The sequence below is a fragment of the Lonchura striata genome, chromosome 8, assembly GCF_046129695.1.
Source record: "Lonchura striata isolate bLonStr1 chromosome 8, bLonStr1.mat, whole genome shotgun sequence".
Classification (NCBI taxonomy): domain Eukaryota; kingdom Metazoa; phylum Chordata; class Aves; order Passeriformes; family Estrildidae; genus Lonchura; species Lonchura striata.
Genome location: NC_134610.1, coordinates 23084761 through 23103638, shown reverse-complemented (window position 1 = coordinate 23103638; position 18878 = coordinate 23084761). Strand labels below are relative to the sequence as shown.

The 18878-nt window shown below is 36.5% G+C and overlaps 1 protein-coding gene across 31 annotated transcripts in view; it reads left to right on the top strand.

Moving 5' to 3' along the window:
• TTN (titin) overlaps positions 1 to 18878 on the top strand; it is a 239112-nt gene that overhangs the window by 143099 nt on the left and 77135 nt on the right. For all 31 annotated transcript variants that reach the window (XM_077785076.1, XM_077785079.1, XM_077785098.1 and 28 more), the window contains 36 exons: positions 160 to 299; positions 425 to 551; positions 664 to 930; positions 1022 to 1288; positions 1747 to 2013; positions 2100 to 2239; positions 3146 to 3272; positions 4023 to 4165; positions 6074 to 6197; positions 7078 to 7344; positions 7494 to 7591; positions 7723 to 7891; positions 8011 to 8277; positions 8409 to 8675; positions 8768 to 9046; positions 9140 to 9548; positions 9652 to 9776; positions 9872 to 10138; positions 10788 to 11057; positions 11253 to 11555; positions 11678 to 11980; positions 12350 to 12537; positions 12620 to 12734; positions 13300 to 13584; positions 13888 to 14039; positions 14169 to 14316; positions 14424 to 14601; positions 14696 to 14817; positions 14916 to 15203; positions 15297 to 15593; positions 15709 to 15895; positions 16445 to 16560; positions 16650 to 16949; positions 17198 to 17497; positions 17588 to 17693; positions 18645 to 18841. In XM_077785076.1, coding sequence (XP_077641202.1) covers positions 160 to 299; positions 425 to 551; positions 664 to 930; positions 1022 to 1288; positions 1747 to 2013; positions 2100 to 2239; positions 3146 to 3272; positions 4023 to 4165; positions 6074 to 6197; positions 7078 to 7344; positions 7494 to 7591; positions 7723 to 7891; positions 8011 to 8277; positions 8409 to 8675; positions 8768 to 9046; positions 9140 to 9548; positions 9652 to 9776; positions 9872 to 10138; positions 10788 to 11057; positions 11253 to 11555; positions 11678 to 11980; positions 12350 to 12537; positions 12620 to 12734; positions 13300 to 13584; positions 13888 to 14039; positions 14169 to 14316; positions 14424 to 14601; positions 14696 to 14817; positions 14916 to 15203; positions 15297 to 15593; positions 15709 to 15895; positions 16445 to 16560; positions 16650 to 16949; positions 17198 to 17497; positions 17588 to 17693; positions 18645 to 18841 — 7605 coding nt within the window. The remainder of the gene's footprint in view (positions 1 to 159; positions 300 to 424; positions 552 to 663; positions 931 to 1021; positions 1289 to 1746; positions 2014 to 2099; positions 2240 to 3145; positions 3273 to 4022; positions 4166 to 6073; positions 6198 to 7077; positions 7345 to 7493; positions 7592 to 7722; positions 7892 to 8010; positions 8278 to 8408; positions 8676 to 8767; positions 9047 to 9139; positions 9549 to 9651; positions 9777 to 9871; positions 10139 to 10787; positions 11058 to 11252; positions 11556 to 11677; positions 11981 to 12349; positions 12538 to 12619; positions 12735 to 13299; positions 13585 to 13887; positions 14040 to 14168; positions 14317 to 14423; positions 14602 to 14695; positions 14818 to 14915; positions 15204 to 15296; positions 15594 to 15708; positions 15896 to 16444; positions 16561 to 16649; positions 16950 to 17197; positions 17498 to 17587; positions 17694 to 18644; positions 18842 to 18878) is intronic.

The window sequence follows — 18878 nt, the reverse complement described above, 5'->3', positions numbered from 1 at the left end:
GAAGGGGTTACTACAACACTTGCTAGTTGTAGCATTTGTATGCCCAAAAGAAGGAAAAGGAAGAGACTTAAGATGCTTTCCAGTATCACATTTCTATGGTATACAATTTGTGAGTAAAAAGATGCAAACTTTTGTTTTGTTTTGTTTTTGTTTTTTTAGCTCGCTTAATTAAAGTGGAGCGCCCACTATATGGAGTGGAAGTATTTGTTGGTGAAACAGCACGCTTTGAAATTGAAATTTCTGAGCCTGATGTCCATCCTGTGTGGAAGCTAAAGGGAGAAACTCTAACACCTTCACCTGTAAGAATTCTTCTTTATTTTTAGATCATAATTTCCAGTAGAAAGCTATATTAATAATAGTTATTTCTTAGTGGTTTCTTAGAATATTAATATTTGGGGTGGGGTATGTGTTTCTTTATCACTAGGACTGTGAAATCATTGAAGATGGGAAGAAGCATATTCTTGTCCTTCATAACTGCAAACTTGATATGACTGGAGAAGTGTCTTTCCAAGCTGCCAATGCTAAAAGTGCTGCTAATCTGAAAGTGAAAGGTACAGTCTGCACTTTGCTAACATTTCCATGTGTATTTTGGGGCATCAGAACAAATCTAGTGTCAGAAAGCACTGTATGAACTGAACTGAAAGAGCTCTTCTTTGATTTCAGAACTGCCTCTTATCTTTATCACTCCACTAAGTGATGTGAAGGTCTTTGAGAAGGACGAAGCTAAGTTTGAATGTGAGGTATCCAGGGAACCCAAGACTTTCCGCTGGTTGAAAGGAACAGAAGAGATCACTCCTGATGAAAGATTCGAAATCATTTCAGATGGAACAAAGCATGCTCTGATTATTAAATCTGTTGCCTTTGAGGATGAAGTAAAATACACATTTGAAGCTGAGGATAAAAGAACAAGTGCCAAGCTAATTATTGAAGGTTTGTTAGACTTTGCCTTTCTAGGAAAGTTGTGCATCATATACTTGCATAATTCCTATTGATAACATTATGACATGTTACGTTGTTATAGGTATTCGCCTGAAATTCATCACTCCTCTCAAGGATGTAACAAAGAAGGAGCGAGAAACTGCAGAGTTCACTGTGGAACTCTCCCATGAAAATATCACTGTGGTCTGGTTCAAGAATGACCAACGATTACATACCAGCAAAGTGGTTTCAATGACAGATGATGGCAAATTCCATACACTCACAATCAAAGATCTTACTATTGATGATACTTCTCAGATAAAAGTGGAAGCTATGGGCAAATCCTCAGAAGCTAAACTCACTGTTCTTGGTAAGAATGCCCAAAATAATTTACCTGATGTATATTATCAGAGGAGTTTTATTAATAAAAAATAGTAATCAGAACTCTTGTGGTTGGCCTAAATCTAAATTATTATTTTGAAAATCTAACAATTTGGTTTTTTTCCTGGTGTCTCCATTTACCTGTTCATGAAGGATGATTACAATTATTTTAAAATTTCATGCAAAGTTGCAGCGTTAGTAAGTACATACTTAAAACAATGCTCTAAAACTCCTAGAGCATCAAAAGAATGTTGTCAGTAATATTAGTAATGCCCTGAATAATTTATTAGGTGTTTATTGTTTTCTTTTTTGTAACAGAACTGTGAAAAAGGACTATATTTAATCCTTCTTGTGGGATATAAACAGGAAATATATTTTATGGTAGAAACTGTTTTTTCTGGTAGACTAAAACTTCAGACTGAAATACATCTTAACTTTTGCTTGCAGAGGGAGACCCTTATTTCACTGGGAAGCTGCAGGATTACACTGCTGTGGAGAAAGATGAAGTAATCTTGCAATGTGAAATCAGCAAAGCAGATGCCCCGGTTAAATGGATGAAGGATGGCAAGCCAATTACTGCTTCAAAGAATGTTGTTATTAAGGCTGATGGCAAAAAGAGAATCCTTATTCTCAAGAAAGCTTTGAAGAAAGACATTGGACAGTACACTTGTGACTGTGGTACTGACCAAACCTCTGCTAAACTTGATATTGAAGGTATGGTTATTTCAATGGGCTGCTTTATAGAGGTCTTTTGACATCTGCTAGAAACTGAGAGAGTCAATTGCATTTTTTTTCTCCAGACCGGGATATTGAGATTGTGCGACCACTATACAGTGTGGAGGTGATTGAGACAGAGACTGCCCGTTTTGATATTGAAATCTCTGAGGAAGGTGTCCATGGCAATTGGAAGCTAAAAGGAGAACCCCTGACTGAATCAGCTGTAAGCAAATATTTAATGATCTTTTTTATCTGTGTCTCAACACTTCACGGGGAATTAGAGTGTGAGGGAGGATGACTGCAGAAACTAAATTTAGTCTCCTGGGTTTTTTTAATTAATAATGTTTTAAATGTAGTACAAATGTAATCCAAAATAGCTGAATAAGTAATGATTTTTACATAAAACAGTACATTCTGCATTGCTAACAATACCTAACAATCATGTATCCAAAGTGCAAAGACCTTATGGAATTCACTTCAACACAATGGCATTTAAAAATGCAAACATGAGATTTCATGCTTTTTCCTGTGGGTTTTGAGTTATGTTTGGTTTAAAGAGATGTATATCACATTTACAAACTCTTCTGCATTTCTGTGACAGCTACAATTGGAGTAAAATGTACAGAGCTTAATCAAATATTAATATCAAATATAAATTCCTTGTTGGAAAGATCTGGAAAATAAAGAAACAATACGATCACAGTTGGCAATAATTTGGCTTCTTTGTAATGGCATAAATGTGAATAATACAGAAAGATTGGAAGGTACATGAAAATCACTGTCTGGATAAAAGAAGGGAAGGTCTTCTTGAGAAAAGATCACAGCACAAGCTTAGCCATTTCTAGTTCCTTTGTGGGAGCTAGGCCTCTGACTGGTCTATATATATGTTAATATATTTGCTACTCAGCACAGAAATGTGTTGCCTCTTCCCCTTTCCTTCAAATGGTATTAAGAAGAGAGTTTGAAAGGAAAGACCTATGAGTGAATGTTTATAGGGTATACTTCACATGGGCCCAGGAGCTGTGAATGGAGTAGTAGAAAACAGATTAATGATATGAGAAATAGGGGCTTTTTTGGTGAGTAATACAAAAAGGATGCTGAAAAAATTATTTCAATTCTGTTTTTGCAGGAATGTGAAATCAAGGAGGAAGGAAAAAAGCACTTCCTTACACTGTACAATGTGCGCTTAGATCAAGCTGGTGGAGTAGATTTTCAAGCAGCAAATGCCAAGTCTGGTGCTCACCTTCGAGTGAAACGTAGGTGTTTTTTAAACTGTAATTAATTTATTAATTAAGCAAAAACATGATACTTACTGCCTCTTTGGAATGGGTGGCAAACCTCTATACTGTACTGAACCCACAGAATCCTTTCCAGAACAGCAATTTAGGGATTAGTTACTCAAAATGTCTTAATTTTTTTTTGTTAAGGAATGTCCTACGTGTTTTTAACCTTATATATAATTTATTCATATAGCAGTAAAATTAAGAAGATGGCCTTGAACGTTGCTTGGTGGTCTGGCATCATATATACTGTTATGAAATCAAATATTGCAAGCAAAGCCTCTGCTGCATCGAAGTGTCACGTTAGCTGGAAAGGGTAGGATAACAGTGATATCTGGGGATAGGGTGAAGAGCTTGATGGACAGGGACAGACTACACCGTTGCAGACCACTTGTTTCCCACTCCAATCCTAGCCCTCGCTATTTTGGAAACACATGCCTTATCTAGCAACAGGCATGCAAGGCTTGGCAAGGAGACAGATGCAGAGCAACTTTCCTGCTGACCTTGTTCAATTTAAAGAAACACGCTCTGCAAATAGGAAATTGTAGGTGACCAGCCCTCCCCTAAGAACCCAGGGTGGCCTCTTCTATTTAGGGAATTTAAAGAGCAGCATTGCGATGTCTGGCTCTCTTGAGGGAAGCCACCATGGAGATTAGTACGTAAGGGCAGCAGTTCTCTCTTGGGTAGAAGTGACTAATCTAAAAATTATGTCTTCTCCTTACCAAGCTCGAGTAATTGGCTTGCTGAGACCCCTCAAGGATGTAACAGTGACAGCTGGGGAATCAGCAACCTTTGATTGCGAACTCTCTTACGAGGGAATCCCTGTAGAATGGTTCCTGAAAGGAAAGAAACTGGAGCCCAGTGATCAGGTAAAAAAATCTGAACTTTACTTTTTCTCATGTTTCCTCCTTCTTGTCTTTCATGTCTCTTCCCCTTCTTTATTTCTCATTTATTCTCTCCCAGCTGAAGTACTGAGGCACAGCAGTATTGTAGTACTGCTGTGTCAAATGCTAAATCATCCCTAAATCAGATACAACAGTTTTTTCCAGAAAGTCCAGTATTCTGGAATGCTACAATTATTTATCATATGAAGGGAAACTAAAATTCCAAAATATCCATCATTACAATAGTGATTTTGTACTTGATTCTGTTGGAGACTCAGCTACAAGGATACTGAATAATTTTTGCTCAGGTTACCTGTGGTTACAGTGAGAGGATTTTGAAAGAGGATTTTTTTTCTCCTGAATGCTGAGTTGCAGTCCAGTTCAACATATAAGGGGATTAAGAGGATTCAAATTCCATTTCAGGCATTTGTTCTGGCTCTCCAGATATCTCTCTGGGCAGATTTGCTTGTCAAGCACTTCTCACTAGCTATTTTTAACCCTTCATCAAGTGCTGGCTCTTAACTCTGAGATCTGAGCAGCCTGGAATGCAGTCAAAATGTTTAAAGTTAATGATAGAGGAAATAAATAAAGAAACATAAATTAATATGTTAAGAAATTTAAATGTATATTACTGGTTGTAAGACTTCTTTTTCACATACTAGTCCTAAAAAAGTAATGCAAATTCAAATAAAAGTTGGAAACCTAAGATAAAATAAACTTTCAAGGCATTGTGTAACCTAATGAAGTTGCAGAACTTGTGATAATGCTGTTTAATAATACTTTAGTACAGATTGGTATTTCTTTAAATACAATTTTTTACTTTTTTTTTCAGGTTTTTCTAGATCTTTCTGTGCTTTAAAAATTTGCATAAATAAAAGCTATTTAATACAATAAATAAAATCCAAAAATAGGAAAATCCAAACACATCATCATGATAAGGGACCCTATTACAGTATTTAAGGACAGATAAACAAAGTTGAAACTCAGCAGATGAGTAATTAAATTAATCAAGATAATTACTTTTGAGTTTTAAAATAAAAATGTGAAAAGTTACTGGTCAGTGCAGTGGATTGATAGTTATGATTGCCTGGCCAGAAAACTATTATGTTTGGTAATCTGTACAATGGAGCATTATTTTGGTCTTTTCTGTCTGAGTGATCCTTTCAATTACATGAAAAAAAAAAAATCAGATTTCATGTAGTTTACATATATAGTCAAAACTGTCATTTGAACAGTTGAAACTTTATCAGTATGAAATTGAAAGTAAACAATATATGCACTCAATGCATCACTTTCTACCCATTCAAAATAGCCTCTTGAAACACACAACTGTCTTTAAAAATCAATCTATTTGTACATTTTAGTGTTTCACTTTGGCTGTTTGCTAATTCAAACTTTTTTATTACCTCTGTTGCTGGCATTCAGGTGAACATTTATAACCTTTATTCATTGAAGTGATTTTTTTGTTTACTGTTATTGCAAAGTAGTTTCTGCAATAGGTCATAAAAGAAACTGGCATTTAGGCAGAATTTTTTACCAAATTTTAATAATAGAAAGTCAAATAGGCATTTCCAGAAAAGTGTATGTGGGGAGCGCCAAACCGCTTTGTAGCTGAAAAAGTTTTTCCTTTACATGTAGCCATCAGTAATACTAACTTTTCCCAAAAAGTTGCTTTTTTTTTTCTCAAAACAGACATCATCTCAAATCAGTCCAAAAACCCCCAAAACTTAGAGAATTGAGCTATATCAAGTATGTACAAAAGGAAGTTGTCAAAATTTCACATGAAATTGGACAACCAAACTCCACAAATCATAAATAGCATGCTATTTCATGAAATATTTTTTAAATACTTGTTGTAGATGTTCACAGCGGGGTTTTTATATATTTTGTCAGGTTGTGACCCGTGCTGAAGGGAGAGTTCACACACTTATTCTTAGAGACGTCAAGTTAACAGATGCAGGAGAGGTATCACTGACAGCAAAAGATTTCAGAACTCAAGCAAATCTTTTCGTGAAAGGTAAGTCGGTCATTTTAGTTACACCATCATCAGCATTCATGTTCCACTCATGATTTGTCCTGGAATAGGAAGCTGATACACACTTCATATCTATCAAGTTGATATTTATCAAAGAGTGGGATCATATATACAATATTCTACTGGTAGGTAGCTTCCCTGATTAAAAAAGCCACCTACTCAAAATCTCTGCACTTCACAGAAGAGCTGAACAAGGGAAAACACTGGAACTGTGTCAAATCTGAGAGAAAAACCAGTTCATTAGGACTTCCAGGGCTTTGCTGCAGTCTTGAACATTCAATTGGCCTCAAGAGGACCCACGAGTACCAGCCTTTGTAGCTCCCAGTGGCTTTTTCTGTTCTTTTAAATATCCAGAAATCTGTCAGAGTATAACTGCACCATCAGTCAAGGGACAAGATAACATTGTCTGTATACCCACTTGTACTGCCTGCAGGCTGTTATCTTTGAGAAGGAAAAGAACTGCACACACTGATCCAGTAATTCAATGAAAAACTGTAAAAAAGCCCTAAGCATTCTCTAAGTTCACAGTGTAAGCTGAGAGTCACTGAGATTACATGGGTATGGTTCAGCTAAAGAAATTGAGTTGCAAGGCTTTATGATTATTTTTAATTAAAAACCCCATGGACAATGATATCACCCAGTCTAATTTTACGTAGGCTGAAAATGAAGAAAATGAGGATTAACAAAATTAACAAAAAATGTCTGTGTATTAAAAATAAAAAATGTTTTAAGAAACCTTCAATAGGGACTTTTTGGTTATTCAATCAAGGAATATTAGTAAGCAGCATGGGATAGTTCTATGCAAGGAGAAGACTGACTGTAATTTAGATTTTTTTCTATCAAAAATATATGTTTCTTTTAGAACCCCCAGTTGAATTTACTAAACCACTTGAGGACCAGACTGTTGAAGAGGAAGCCACTGCAGTACTGGAATGTGAAGTTTCCAGGGAAAATGCAAAAGTTAAATGGTTCAAAAATGGAGAAGAAATTCACAAATCAAAGAAGTACGATATAATTTCTGATGGCAGGGTCAGAAAACTCATCATCCGTGGCTGCACACTGGACGATGCAAAAACATATGCCTGTGATGCTAAGGATTTTAAGACATCATGTTTTCTCAATGTAGAGCGTGAGTAATTCATAGTTTTCTACAAAATGTCTAGTTACTGTAAAGACAATGTACTAGTGTCTATGACTGGCAGTAGTATGAATGCTGGCAATTTTTTTACTTCTCTAGCATAGACTTCCCTCTACTAAAAATTTTGTATTGTCTTACAGCTATTCGTGTCGACTTCCTGAAACCCCTGACTGACATTGAGGTTAAAGAAAAAGAATCTGCTCGGTTTGAATGTGAAATTTCTCGCCCAAATGTCAAGGTCCGTAGTGACACTTTTTAATCTCAGTAATTCCTTCAGCTAGAGGGGAAAGCTTTGTTATATTACTATAAAAGAACGCACTGAAAGCTATGATGAGCATGTTAAAACCATGTTAATTTGTTCTGGAACAGGTGAAGTGGTTTAAGGATGGCATGGAAATTAGAAAAGGCAAAAAGTATGACATAATTTCTAAAGGTGCAGAACACATTCTTGTCATCAGTAAATGTGTGTTTGATGATGAAGCTGAATATTCCTGTGAAGCAAAAACAGCTCGAACTTCTGGCCTACTTACAGTGATAGGTAAACACAATGTTTTAGAATCTAATATATGAACAATAACAATATGGGAGTTGTTTATTATTATTATTATTATTATTATTAGTCCAGGCTTTAATCATATTTTGAAAATCTTTTTGCAGAGGAAGAGGCTGTTTTCACAAAAAATCTTCCTGATCTTGAAGTAAATGAAAATGACACTGTGAAATTGATCTGTGAAGTTTCAAAGCCTAATGCTGAAGTTACTTGGCTTAAAGGAGATGAAGAGGTGCCTGATGGCGGTAGATTTGAACACATTTCTGATGGTAGAAAGAGAATTCTTATTATACATAATGCTCATCCTGAAGATGCTGCCAAATACACTTGCAAGCTCCCAAGTTCTAGTACAACAGGAAAACTTACTGTACTTGGTAAGAGTGCTACTTTAGTGGGCTTGTGTCCTGGAAAAAAAAATTTAAAACATTTAAAATCAGTAATAATGCACAACTTGGTTTATTCCGTTTACAAGTTAAAAATAATATATGTAAATGTTTTCTTTCAGAACTTGCAGCAGAATTTCTTACCAGACCACAAAACCTTGAGGTGCTTGAAGGAGAAAAAGCTGAATTTGTCTGTTCAGTATCCAAAGAAGCCATTACAGTACAGTGGCTGAGGGGTGACACAGTCCTGGAGCCTGGTGATAAGTACGACATCATTTCAGATGGCAAAAAGAGAACACTTGTGGTTAAAGAGTCTGTTCTAGGAGATACAGGAATGTATACTGTCATGGTTGGTGAAGCTAAAGCTACAGCACACTTAACAGTGATTGGTAAGTTTTATTTTATCAATGTGTAGGTCCTTGTTTTTTTTGCATTCTTTGTGCTACATGATGTCCTATTTCTTCTGTTTTCTCAATTTCAGAAAAACTCAAGATTATAACTCCTCTTAAGGACCAAGAAGTTACTGAGTGTCAAGAAATTATTTTCAACTGTGAAGTCAATAAAGAAGGTGCCAAAGAGAAGTGGTACAAAAATGACGAGGCAATATTTGATAGTGCAAAGTACATTATTGTTCAGAAGGGTGTAGTCTACACTCTCAGAATCAGAGATGCAGAGGCGAAAGATCAAGCTACCTACACCATCTCATTGACAAACCAGAGAGGTGAACACGTTAAAAGCTCAGCTGCCTTAAAAGTATTAGGTAAATAACTTGCACTACATTAAAATTGTCTCATCATTTACATTCCATTTTAAATGAGGATGTAAAAATGTTTACTTCTTTTTGTCATAACAGAGGAGGATCTCAGAATTGTTGAGCCTCTTGAAGACATTGAGACCATGGAAAAGAAAACTGTCACATTCTGGTGCAAAGTCAATCGCCTTAATGCAACTCTCAAATGGACAAAGAATGGAGAAGAGATCACGTTTGACAGGCGCATTTTGTACAAAATTGATAAATTCAAGCACTCATTGATCATTAAAGACTGCGGGTTTGTAGATGAAGGTGAATACACTGTTACTGCTGGACAAGACAAATCAGTTGCAGAGCTTATCATCACAGAAGCACCAGCAGACTTCACTGAACATCTTCAGGACCAGACTGTCACTGAATTTGATGATGCTGTCTTTACATGCCAGCTTTCTAAAGAGAAAGTCAGTGTAAAATGGTACAGAAATGGAAGAGAAATCAAAGAAGGCAAAAAGTATGTACATTTTATTATGCTTCTGAATGTGCTAAACATACTCGTTTTATTTTATTGCTTTGTCTGGAAACTAAAATACTGCCTATTTTCCTCCTCCATAAAGATACCAGTTTGAAAAGGATGGAAATCTGCACAGATTAATCATAAAAGACTGTAGACTAGATGATGAATGTGAATATTCCTGCGGAGTGGATGACAGGAGATCTAGGGCAAGACTTTTTGTTGAAGGTATGTGTAAAATTGGATGGGATTTATTTCGACATTATTTCATAATAATGTAAATAATAAACAAATAACACTAAATAAATTAACATTTATTTCAGAAATCCCTGTTGAGATTATTCGACCACCACAAGATATTTACGAAGCTCCTGGTACAGATGTCATCTTCATGGCTGAGTTGAACAAAGATGGTGTGGAAGTCAAGTGGTTGAGAAACAACATGATTATCATCCAAGGTGACAAACATCAGATGATGAGTGAAGGAAAGGTCCACAGGCTGCAGGTGTGTGACATAAAGCCCCGTGACCAAGGGGAATACAGATTCATCGCCAAAGACAAGGAAGCTAGAGCTAAGCTTGAATTAGCTGGTAAGTTGTTTGTTTGATGCTCATTTTATAAAATCTTAGATTTGTGAACTTAGTTTAACTAAATTGATTTTTACTCTTTCAAGGAGCTGAACTGAAATGAATACATAATCAGCCTGAGGAAAGTGTTAGACTATTTGAGTATTGTTTAACAAACCTGTTAAAGTATGTGAATATGAATTTAAACAACAAACATTTTTTATTATACCATGCTGATCCAGCTGTTGAGGAAAACCTATCACTTTTCAATGTGTATTTGCCAAGATTTAAGATTGAAGGAGCTTTAAGCTTTTAATTAAGTCACTAAAAAACAATTACAATTATTGGGCCTACTCATTTAAGTCATATTAGATTTAGAATATGACTTATTAGAATTATAATTCCTAATTTGTCTATTTTACAAAATAGTTAAATTAGGTCTCAAAAAGCAACTTTTTATTTCCTGATTTTTTAGGAGGACACAGTACATACCAACCAATCTGTATTTCTCTTTCTCTGGAGCTGCCCTATGAGTATATGAAGGATTTCCTTAGAGTTTACACACAGCTCATTTTACTTTTCTGTGTTAGCTTCTTTGCTGACTGCACAAATATATCAATTTTTGTATACATATATGTGCAAGTACTGAACTTTTCACATTCATCTTTCTTAGCTGCACCTAAAATCAAGACTGGTGATCAAAACCTTGTGGTTGATGTTGGGAAACCTTTAACTATGACTGTCCCATATGATGCCTACCCAAGAGCAGAAGCTGAATGGTTTAAAGCAGGGGAAAGTCTGCCCACAACAACTGTTGATACAACAACTGACTGCACTACCTTCAAAATTTATGAAGCAAAGAAATCAGATAAGGGAAGGTACAGGGTTGTGCTTCGAAACAAACATGGTCAGGCAGAAGCATTCATCAATGTAGAGGTCATTGGTAAGTATTCATATTATTAAAACCTTGCTTACCATTATCTCACAGAATAAAAAGCCTTTATTGAGGGGGAAGCCCTCTGCTTCCCCTCATGGGAAAGCTGTAGATCATATTGAGGTCTCCTCTCAGACTCCTATTCTCTAGCCAGAGGGAAGAAAACCAATGCAATGCCCTGAAGTATTGTCATATCTTCAATAGATGTTCCAGGTCCAGTTAGAAACTTGGAAGTCACTGAAACTTATGATGGTGAAGTTGGTCTCGCATGGCAAGAACCAGAAAGTGATGGTGGAAGTAAAATCATAGGCTACGTCGTTGAAAGACGTGATATCAAGCGTAAGACCTGGATTGTGGCCACAGATCGTGCTGAAAATTGTGAATACACTGTTACTGGACTTCAGAAAGGAGGAGTTGAATACCTCTTCCGTGTCAGTGCACGCAACAGAGTGGGCACTGGTGAGCCAGTGGAAACCGACACACCTGTGGAAGCTAAGAGCAAATTTGGTGAGCAGAAGTTACAAAAAACTCAGTGTTTGATGGTTGTGTAAAAAAAGCAGTATGAATTCTAACAATAGGAAAAACCTACATGCCTTCTTTTTCCTTTTTCCTCCTAAAATAAAATGCAGATGTTCCTGGTCCTCCTCAAAATGTAGAAGTTACTGATGTGAACAGGTTTGGAGCTACACTTAGCTGGGAGCCACCTGAGGATGATGGAGGATCCCCGATTACTGGCTACGTTATTGAACTGCGTAACAGAGCTACCATCAGATGGGAGCCAACTATGACCACAGGAGCTGATGAACTGTCAGCTGTCCTGACTGATGTGGTGGAAAATGAAGAATATTTCTTCAGAGTAAGAGCTCAAAATATGGTTGGAGTTGGCAAACCAAGTCCTGCTACACGTGCAGTAAAAATCATGGACCCAATTGGTGAGTATGCAAAGTATGTATAATTACGACTGCATTATGAGACAGGAGCATTTTGGATGCCATGTGTGCAGGAAAATTCAACTGATGAACATGTGTGCTGCAAATACTGTGTACAGTTATATTTTCCCTATTCCCTTTTGTCTACTTTTGTCCTTCAGACACAGTAGGAGTACCTTGCTACCACTTGGTTTAATAAAAGCTGCAAAATATTTTTTCTCTGAAGTTAGGATGCAGCCTCAATTTAAAAAATCAATTTAGAAAAAGCTATGCAAAAGCTTTTTTTTTTTACTGTAAGATAGAAACAGTTGATTTGCAGAACCATGCTGGTTTATCAGTTGAATACATCTATTTGTCTCCATTTTTTTTCAGAGAGACCAAGTCCTCCCATTAACCTTGAGCATTCGGATCAAACTAAGTCATCAGTTCAGCTCACGTGGGAACCCCCTCTTGAAGATGGAGGAAGTCCAATCTTAGGCTATATCATAGAAAGGCAAGAAGAAGGAACAGACAAGTGGATTCGTTGTAACCCAAAACTAGTACCTGCTCTTACTTTTAAGGTACAATGTTCTCTTCATCAACAGGTAAAATGTGCACATCATCTTTGATATGAGGTAGTAAATGATTGTTTGTGCATTTTAGGTAACTGGATTGAAACAAGGATCCAGTTATTACTACAGAGTCTCAGCAGAAAATGCAGCTGGTGTGTCTGACCCAGCAGAGGCTATTGGGCCATTAACTGCAGATGATGCTTTTGGTAAGCCGCATGCCATTTTTTAAAAACAATTAATCAGATAAGGCAGACAATTAAAGTGCATCTTGTGGGTAATATGTGTATTTTTCACCAGATAACTGGAACACCTTAGATATTTGAGATCATGAGCTATTTCTCCTCCATTATGAATTTTGCAGATAATTATCTGTATATGAGATAGAAGCCTGTCAGGTTGCCTGAGAAGCAACACATGACCTTTAGTCTTCTGACCTACCTTTACCTGAGAGGTAACAGCAGGAAAGAAAGGCAGAAAAGATCCCTAAAAAAATAAAGAATGCAAAGTTTTTACATTAAAAAGTAAATGAAATGTCATACTTGGTGATACTAATCTCCCTTATCATCTCACATATTTTTGAAAAAACCCAGAACATTTAGCCAGGAGAGGTAGGGAGTCAAAAGGCAAAGCTAGGTCTAGATATGCTGAGATACAGCAAGCTAGACCTGCAGGCTAACGTACAATCAGAAGCAGCCTCTCAACACAATTATCATTAGCTGTCTTCACAACATCTCAAAATAATTTATTGAATCTTCTTTCCATTTTTTCCAGTTGAACCTACAATGGACCTAAGTGCATTTAAGGATGGGCTGGAAGTTATTGTACCAGAGCCAATCAAGATCCATGTTCCCATCACTGGATACCCTGTGCCAACTGCCACATGGTCTTTTGGTGACCAAGTCTTAGAAGAGGGTGAACGTGTAAAAATGAAGACCACTGCCTCCTTTGCAGAACTTGTAATTACTCCGAGTGAACGCCCAGACAAGGGAATTTATTACTTAACATTAGAAAACCCTGTGTCATCTGTTTCAGGAGAAATTAACGTTAATGTCATTGGTAAGTGAATATGTATATATTTTAGCAGTAACATTCCATGCTTGTTAAAACCTAATTAGGTTATAATGTGTAATCTCATAACATAATATATTAAAAGTATATTAAAAGTATACTAAAGTATATTAAATTATAACTAAAAACTAGAAATCCCTCCTCAAAAAACCTCTTTTCTAGTTTTCAATATGTAGCTTCATTGTTTAAAGAGGAATGACTTAACAAGACTAAATCTTCTGGTAGATACATTCCATAGCAATCATCTATCAAACACCAATTACAAAATAATACCATTTCTGTGACTTCTAGCTTGTCCGAGTGCACCAAGAGAGCTCAATGTTTTAGAAGTACTCAAGAGTACAGTGCAGCTCGCATGGGAGCCTCCAGAAGATGATGGTGGAAGTCCAATTACTGGCTATATAATTGAAAAACGTGAAGTAAGCCGGAAAACGTGGAGCAAAGTAAGTTCATTCTTTCTCATTTAAATGTCTATATTATTTTCACATATGCTACTGAAATTTTGTATTATTTTTGTAATCACTCTTTGGAAATAAATTTTAAAAACACAATGGAACTTTTTTTCTCTTTAGGTTACGGATCATATTGTTGACCAAGAGTTCACTGTACCTGACCTTGTCCAAGGGAAAGAATATTTATTCAGAGTTTTTGCATGCAATAAGTGTGGCCCTGGAGAACCTGCATATATTGATGAACCTGTAAATATGTCAATACCAGCAAGTAAGCATATTTTAAATTTTGCTGATTTTCTTCAAAGTAAGATATAAAAATAATATATCTTCCTTAGACTGGTTTCTAAGACCCCATATATTTTTAATTTTTAATAGCGGTGCCTGACCCACCAGAAAATGTTAAATGGAGAAATCCAACATCAAAAGGAATCTTCCTAACATGGGAGCCTCCCAAATATGATGGTGGTGCACGCATTAAGGGTTATCTGGTAGAAAAATCCCAGCGTGGGACAGACAAGTGGGAGATATGTGGGGAGCCTGTTATTGAAACAAAGTAAGTAAATCAACAGAGTAGATAAATCCTCTTAACTAATTATGCCGTCCTCACCACTCTAAATATTTGATTTTTTTTCCTTTTTTTTTGACAGAATGGAAGTAACAAAGCTCAAGGAAGGAGAGTGGTATGCTTATCGGGTTAAGGCTTTGAACAGAATGGGAGCGAGTAGGCCAAGTAAGCCAACTGATGATATTCAGGCCATTGATGCAAAAGGTAACTACTTCACTAGCTAAATTGCCATAACTGCTTTATTTTTACCAGTCTCTGAAATACTCTTTCTCTAACAACATTTTCATTCTCTCCTAAATCAGAGGCTCCAGAAATTTTCTTAGATGTGAAGCTTCTTGCTGGACTTACTGTGAAAGCTGGAACTAAAATTGAGCTGCCAGCTAAAGTAACTGGAAAGCCTGAGCCCCAGATTACTTGGACCAAGGCTGACAAAATTTTGAGACCTGATAACAGAATCACCATTGAAAGCCAGCCTAATCATTCTACAGTCACTATTACAGACAGCAAGAGGAGTGACAGTGGAACCTATATTATAGAAGCTGTAAATTCCAGTGGACGTGCTACTGCTGTTGTTGAAGTTAATGTTCTTGGTATGCATGTACTTTATGTTATTTATATAAATCATTAGTAATGTACCAAGGTATGTAACTGGAAAATTAACATTCACGTCTTGTCCTCTACAGATAAACCTGGACCACCAGCTGCATTTGATGTAACAGAAATCACAAATGAATCCTGCCTTCTAACCTGGAATCCTCCACGAGATGATGGGGGTTCTAAAATTACCAACTATGTCCTTGAGAAAAAAGCTACAGACAGTGAAATATGGGACAAGTTGTCATCAACTGTTAAAGATACAAAATTCAGAGCTACCAATTTAACTCCTCATAAAGAATATGTGTTTCGAGTCAGTGCTGAAAACATGTATGGTGTTGGGGAGCCAGCCCAGTGTAGCCCCATCATTGCCAAATATTCATTTGGTTAGTAAATTAAATTAATGATAAATTATTACAGTATTCCCACAGGAAGAGAAAAAAAAATGACTGATGGTTTTGGGGTTTGTTTGTTTGTTTGTTTTTTAATTAATGTATACAGATCCGCCAGGCCCTCCAACAGGTCTCAAACCCACAGAGGTCACCAAAGATTCAGTCACTTTAACATGGAATGAACCAGATGAAGATGGTGGAAGCCCCATAACTGGCTACTGGGTTGAAAGATATGATCCTGAGCAGGATAAATGGATAAAATGCAACAAAATGCCAGTGAAAGATACAACATTCAAGTAAGAATATAGTCACTTTAGGGTGAAGTTGATTACAGAGACATAAAAATGTAACAGTATCTTTAAAAATAAGTTTTACTTTGTTTTTATTTTTTCCTAGTTTCCATAAGTTTTGATCCAACTACCCCTCGAAGCTTACTTTTTAAATTAGTTTTAATGAGTATCTTTACAGAAGAATTTTTCATCTTGTTTTTCTTTTAAATGTTATGCTCAATGATTCCTTTGCTTAGTAATTTCATAAGATACTCTAAAATGGCAGAGGCATGGTCATCCCAAGTAGCAATTTACCAAAATGCTTGGGTTTTTTTCTTCCTGATACTCTTATTAATTAAAAACCAAAATGCAAAAAATCCAAATCGGTTCTCAAAACATTCATTTCTGTCATAATGTACCATTTTAGTATTGACAATGTGTTGTCATTATTAGCAGTAATTTGGGTATTTTCAGATTTTCCAAGTTATCTGTGGTATGAAAAGTGGAGAGAATAATGTTTTAGAAATGAATTAATGCCTAGGTTTGGTTTAATCAAACTTAATTTTTTATTTCCAGAGTAAAAGGTCTTACAAATAAGAAGAAATATAAGTTCCGTGTCTTGGCAGAGAATCTTGCAGGACCTGGAAAACCAAGCAGGGAAACAGAGCCAATCTTAGTGAAAGATCCAATCGGTACAATAAACACATTTTTTAATGTTTTCTTAGCAACAATAATAAAAAATAGTTTTCAATTACATAATTAATATTGGACTCTTGTCTAGATCCACCATGGCCTCCTGGAAAGCCAACTGTGAAAGATATTGGCAAGACATTCCTTACTCTGAACTGGACAAAGCCAGAACATGATGGAGGGGCAAAAATTGAATCTTATGTAATTGAGCTGTTAAAGACTGGAACAGACGAGTGGGTGAGAGTGGCTGAAGGAGTTCCAACAACTGAACACTTCCTCAAAGATCTTATGGAGAAACAAGAATATTCATTCCGTGTGAGAGCTGTGAACAAGGCTGGCGAGAGTGAGCCCAGTGAACCCAGTGACCCTGTGCTGTGCAAGGAGAGGCTCTGTGAGTACTGTTTCAGAATGTGCAGCTACTGTAAATGTGCTGCACTGTCTCTGACTTTTAAAAAGCCCCATCTCTGCCTGTCTTTGTAGATACTAAATGAACTCTCACAAGGCTTATGAAATACTAAAATCTGCCCTGCTTTAGTTCAGGAAATACAAAATTTTAATAGTTGGCGTGTTCCCTGTCTTACATGAGCTTTCGTGGGAATTGCAACATCCTGGTTTACTTTTTCTTTTCCTATTTTGCAGATCCTCCTTCACCACCCCGATGGCTTGAAGTTATTAATATTACTAAAAATACAGCAGACCTTAAATGGACAGTACCAGAAAAAGATGGGGGCTCCCCAATTACCAACTACATTGTTGAGAAAAGAGATGTAAGGCGGAAAGGTTGGCAGACAGTTGATACAACAGTGAAAGATACCAAGTACACAGTGAGCCCACTGACTGAAGGCTCACTCTATGTGTTCCGTGTGGCTGCTGAAAATGCCATTGGACAGAGTGACTACTGTGAAATTGAAGATTCAGTGCTTGCTAAAGATACTTTCAGTAAGTTTTAATTAACTTACTGAGTGATCAGTAGCTCATATGTCATGAAATCATAGTCTTCTAATATGTGCCTTTTTTATTTTACCTTAGCAACCCCTGGGCCTCCATATGCCCTTACAATAGTTGACGTGAAAAAAGGCCATGTTGATTTGAAATGGGAACCACCTAAGAATGATGGTGGCAGACCAATTCAAAGGTAAGGTCATTTTAAGTTTATGTAGACTCCTGTAGATAAACATCTTTTAACAAGTGAAGATATTTTTATCAAAATATTTAAATTTTAAATCAAAACATGTTATTTGAAAAATATGTGGATGGGTGTAAGAGAAGCCATGTGGTCAAACCAGTGATAGGCTTGATTTTACAATGTAGAAATGATGCAAATAAAATACCTAATGTGCTTGAACAGTGAATGTGTGTTAACATCCTCAAAATAGCATACAATAATAAGGAACTGCATAAAAAATAATAATGAGACCATATTCTCCAGTTCCTGCCACTTAAAGTCACCTAGCATGTAGTATGCTCTCATTTTCCGTCTGGCTTTGTATGTCATTCAAATTGTATACACTCAGCTGAAATGAGTCTCTCGGTTCATTTTCATCTTTATAACACTTTTCAAACAGACTGTTTTACTCCTTCCCAAACACAGAAAGCACATCTTAAACCAACAAACAACTACAGAGATCTGCCTGAAGAAAAATAAGTCACTCAATTTGCATTAGTTTGCCATAGCCTGTCCTAAGCACAGTTTTGACAGCCAAGTAATAGTATCTTCAAATATTCTCAATGGACTGACCACTGAGATCCAAACTAGCAAAGAGAAAAGTAGAGCTTGGACGTTCTGTTGCCACTGCAGCTCTCTACAACCCGAGAACACAGTTCAGTTCACTTCTAAAACACAGAACAAAGTTCAAGAATTGACACTCAGACCTAGGTCTGTCAGTGATGTCAGTCCTATTAGGGCTGAGGGCTACTAGGACTAAGTGTCTAAAGTGGGAAGAAAAATTCATTTACTCTATTATCCATTATTCTCTTTATGTTTCCACTGTCTAAACTATTCTAATCTCTTTTCATCTATTTTCTTGAATAAGTCTGAAGTCTTTCTATTTCAAATGCCTCATGGTATTTTCCCTAATCTCTTCAGATATGTTATTGAAAAGAAAGAAAAGCTAGCTACTCGCTGGGTAAAAGCTGGGAAGACAGCTGGTCCAGATTGCAATTTCAGAGTGACAGATGTCATTGAAGGTACAGATGTACAGTTCCAGGTTCGTGCAGAAAATGAAGCTGGATGTGGTCATCCCAGTGAACCAACTGACCTCGTTCATATTGAGGACCCAACAAGTAAGTAATACAGTATATGAATTTTAGAAGCAGTGTA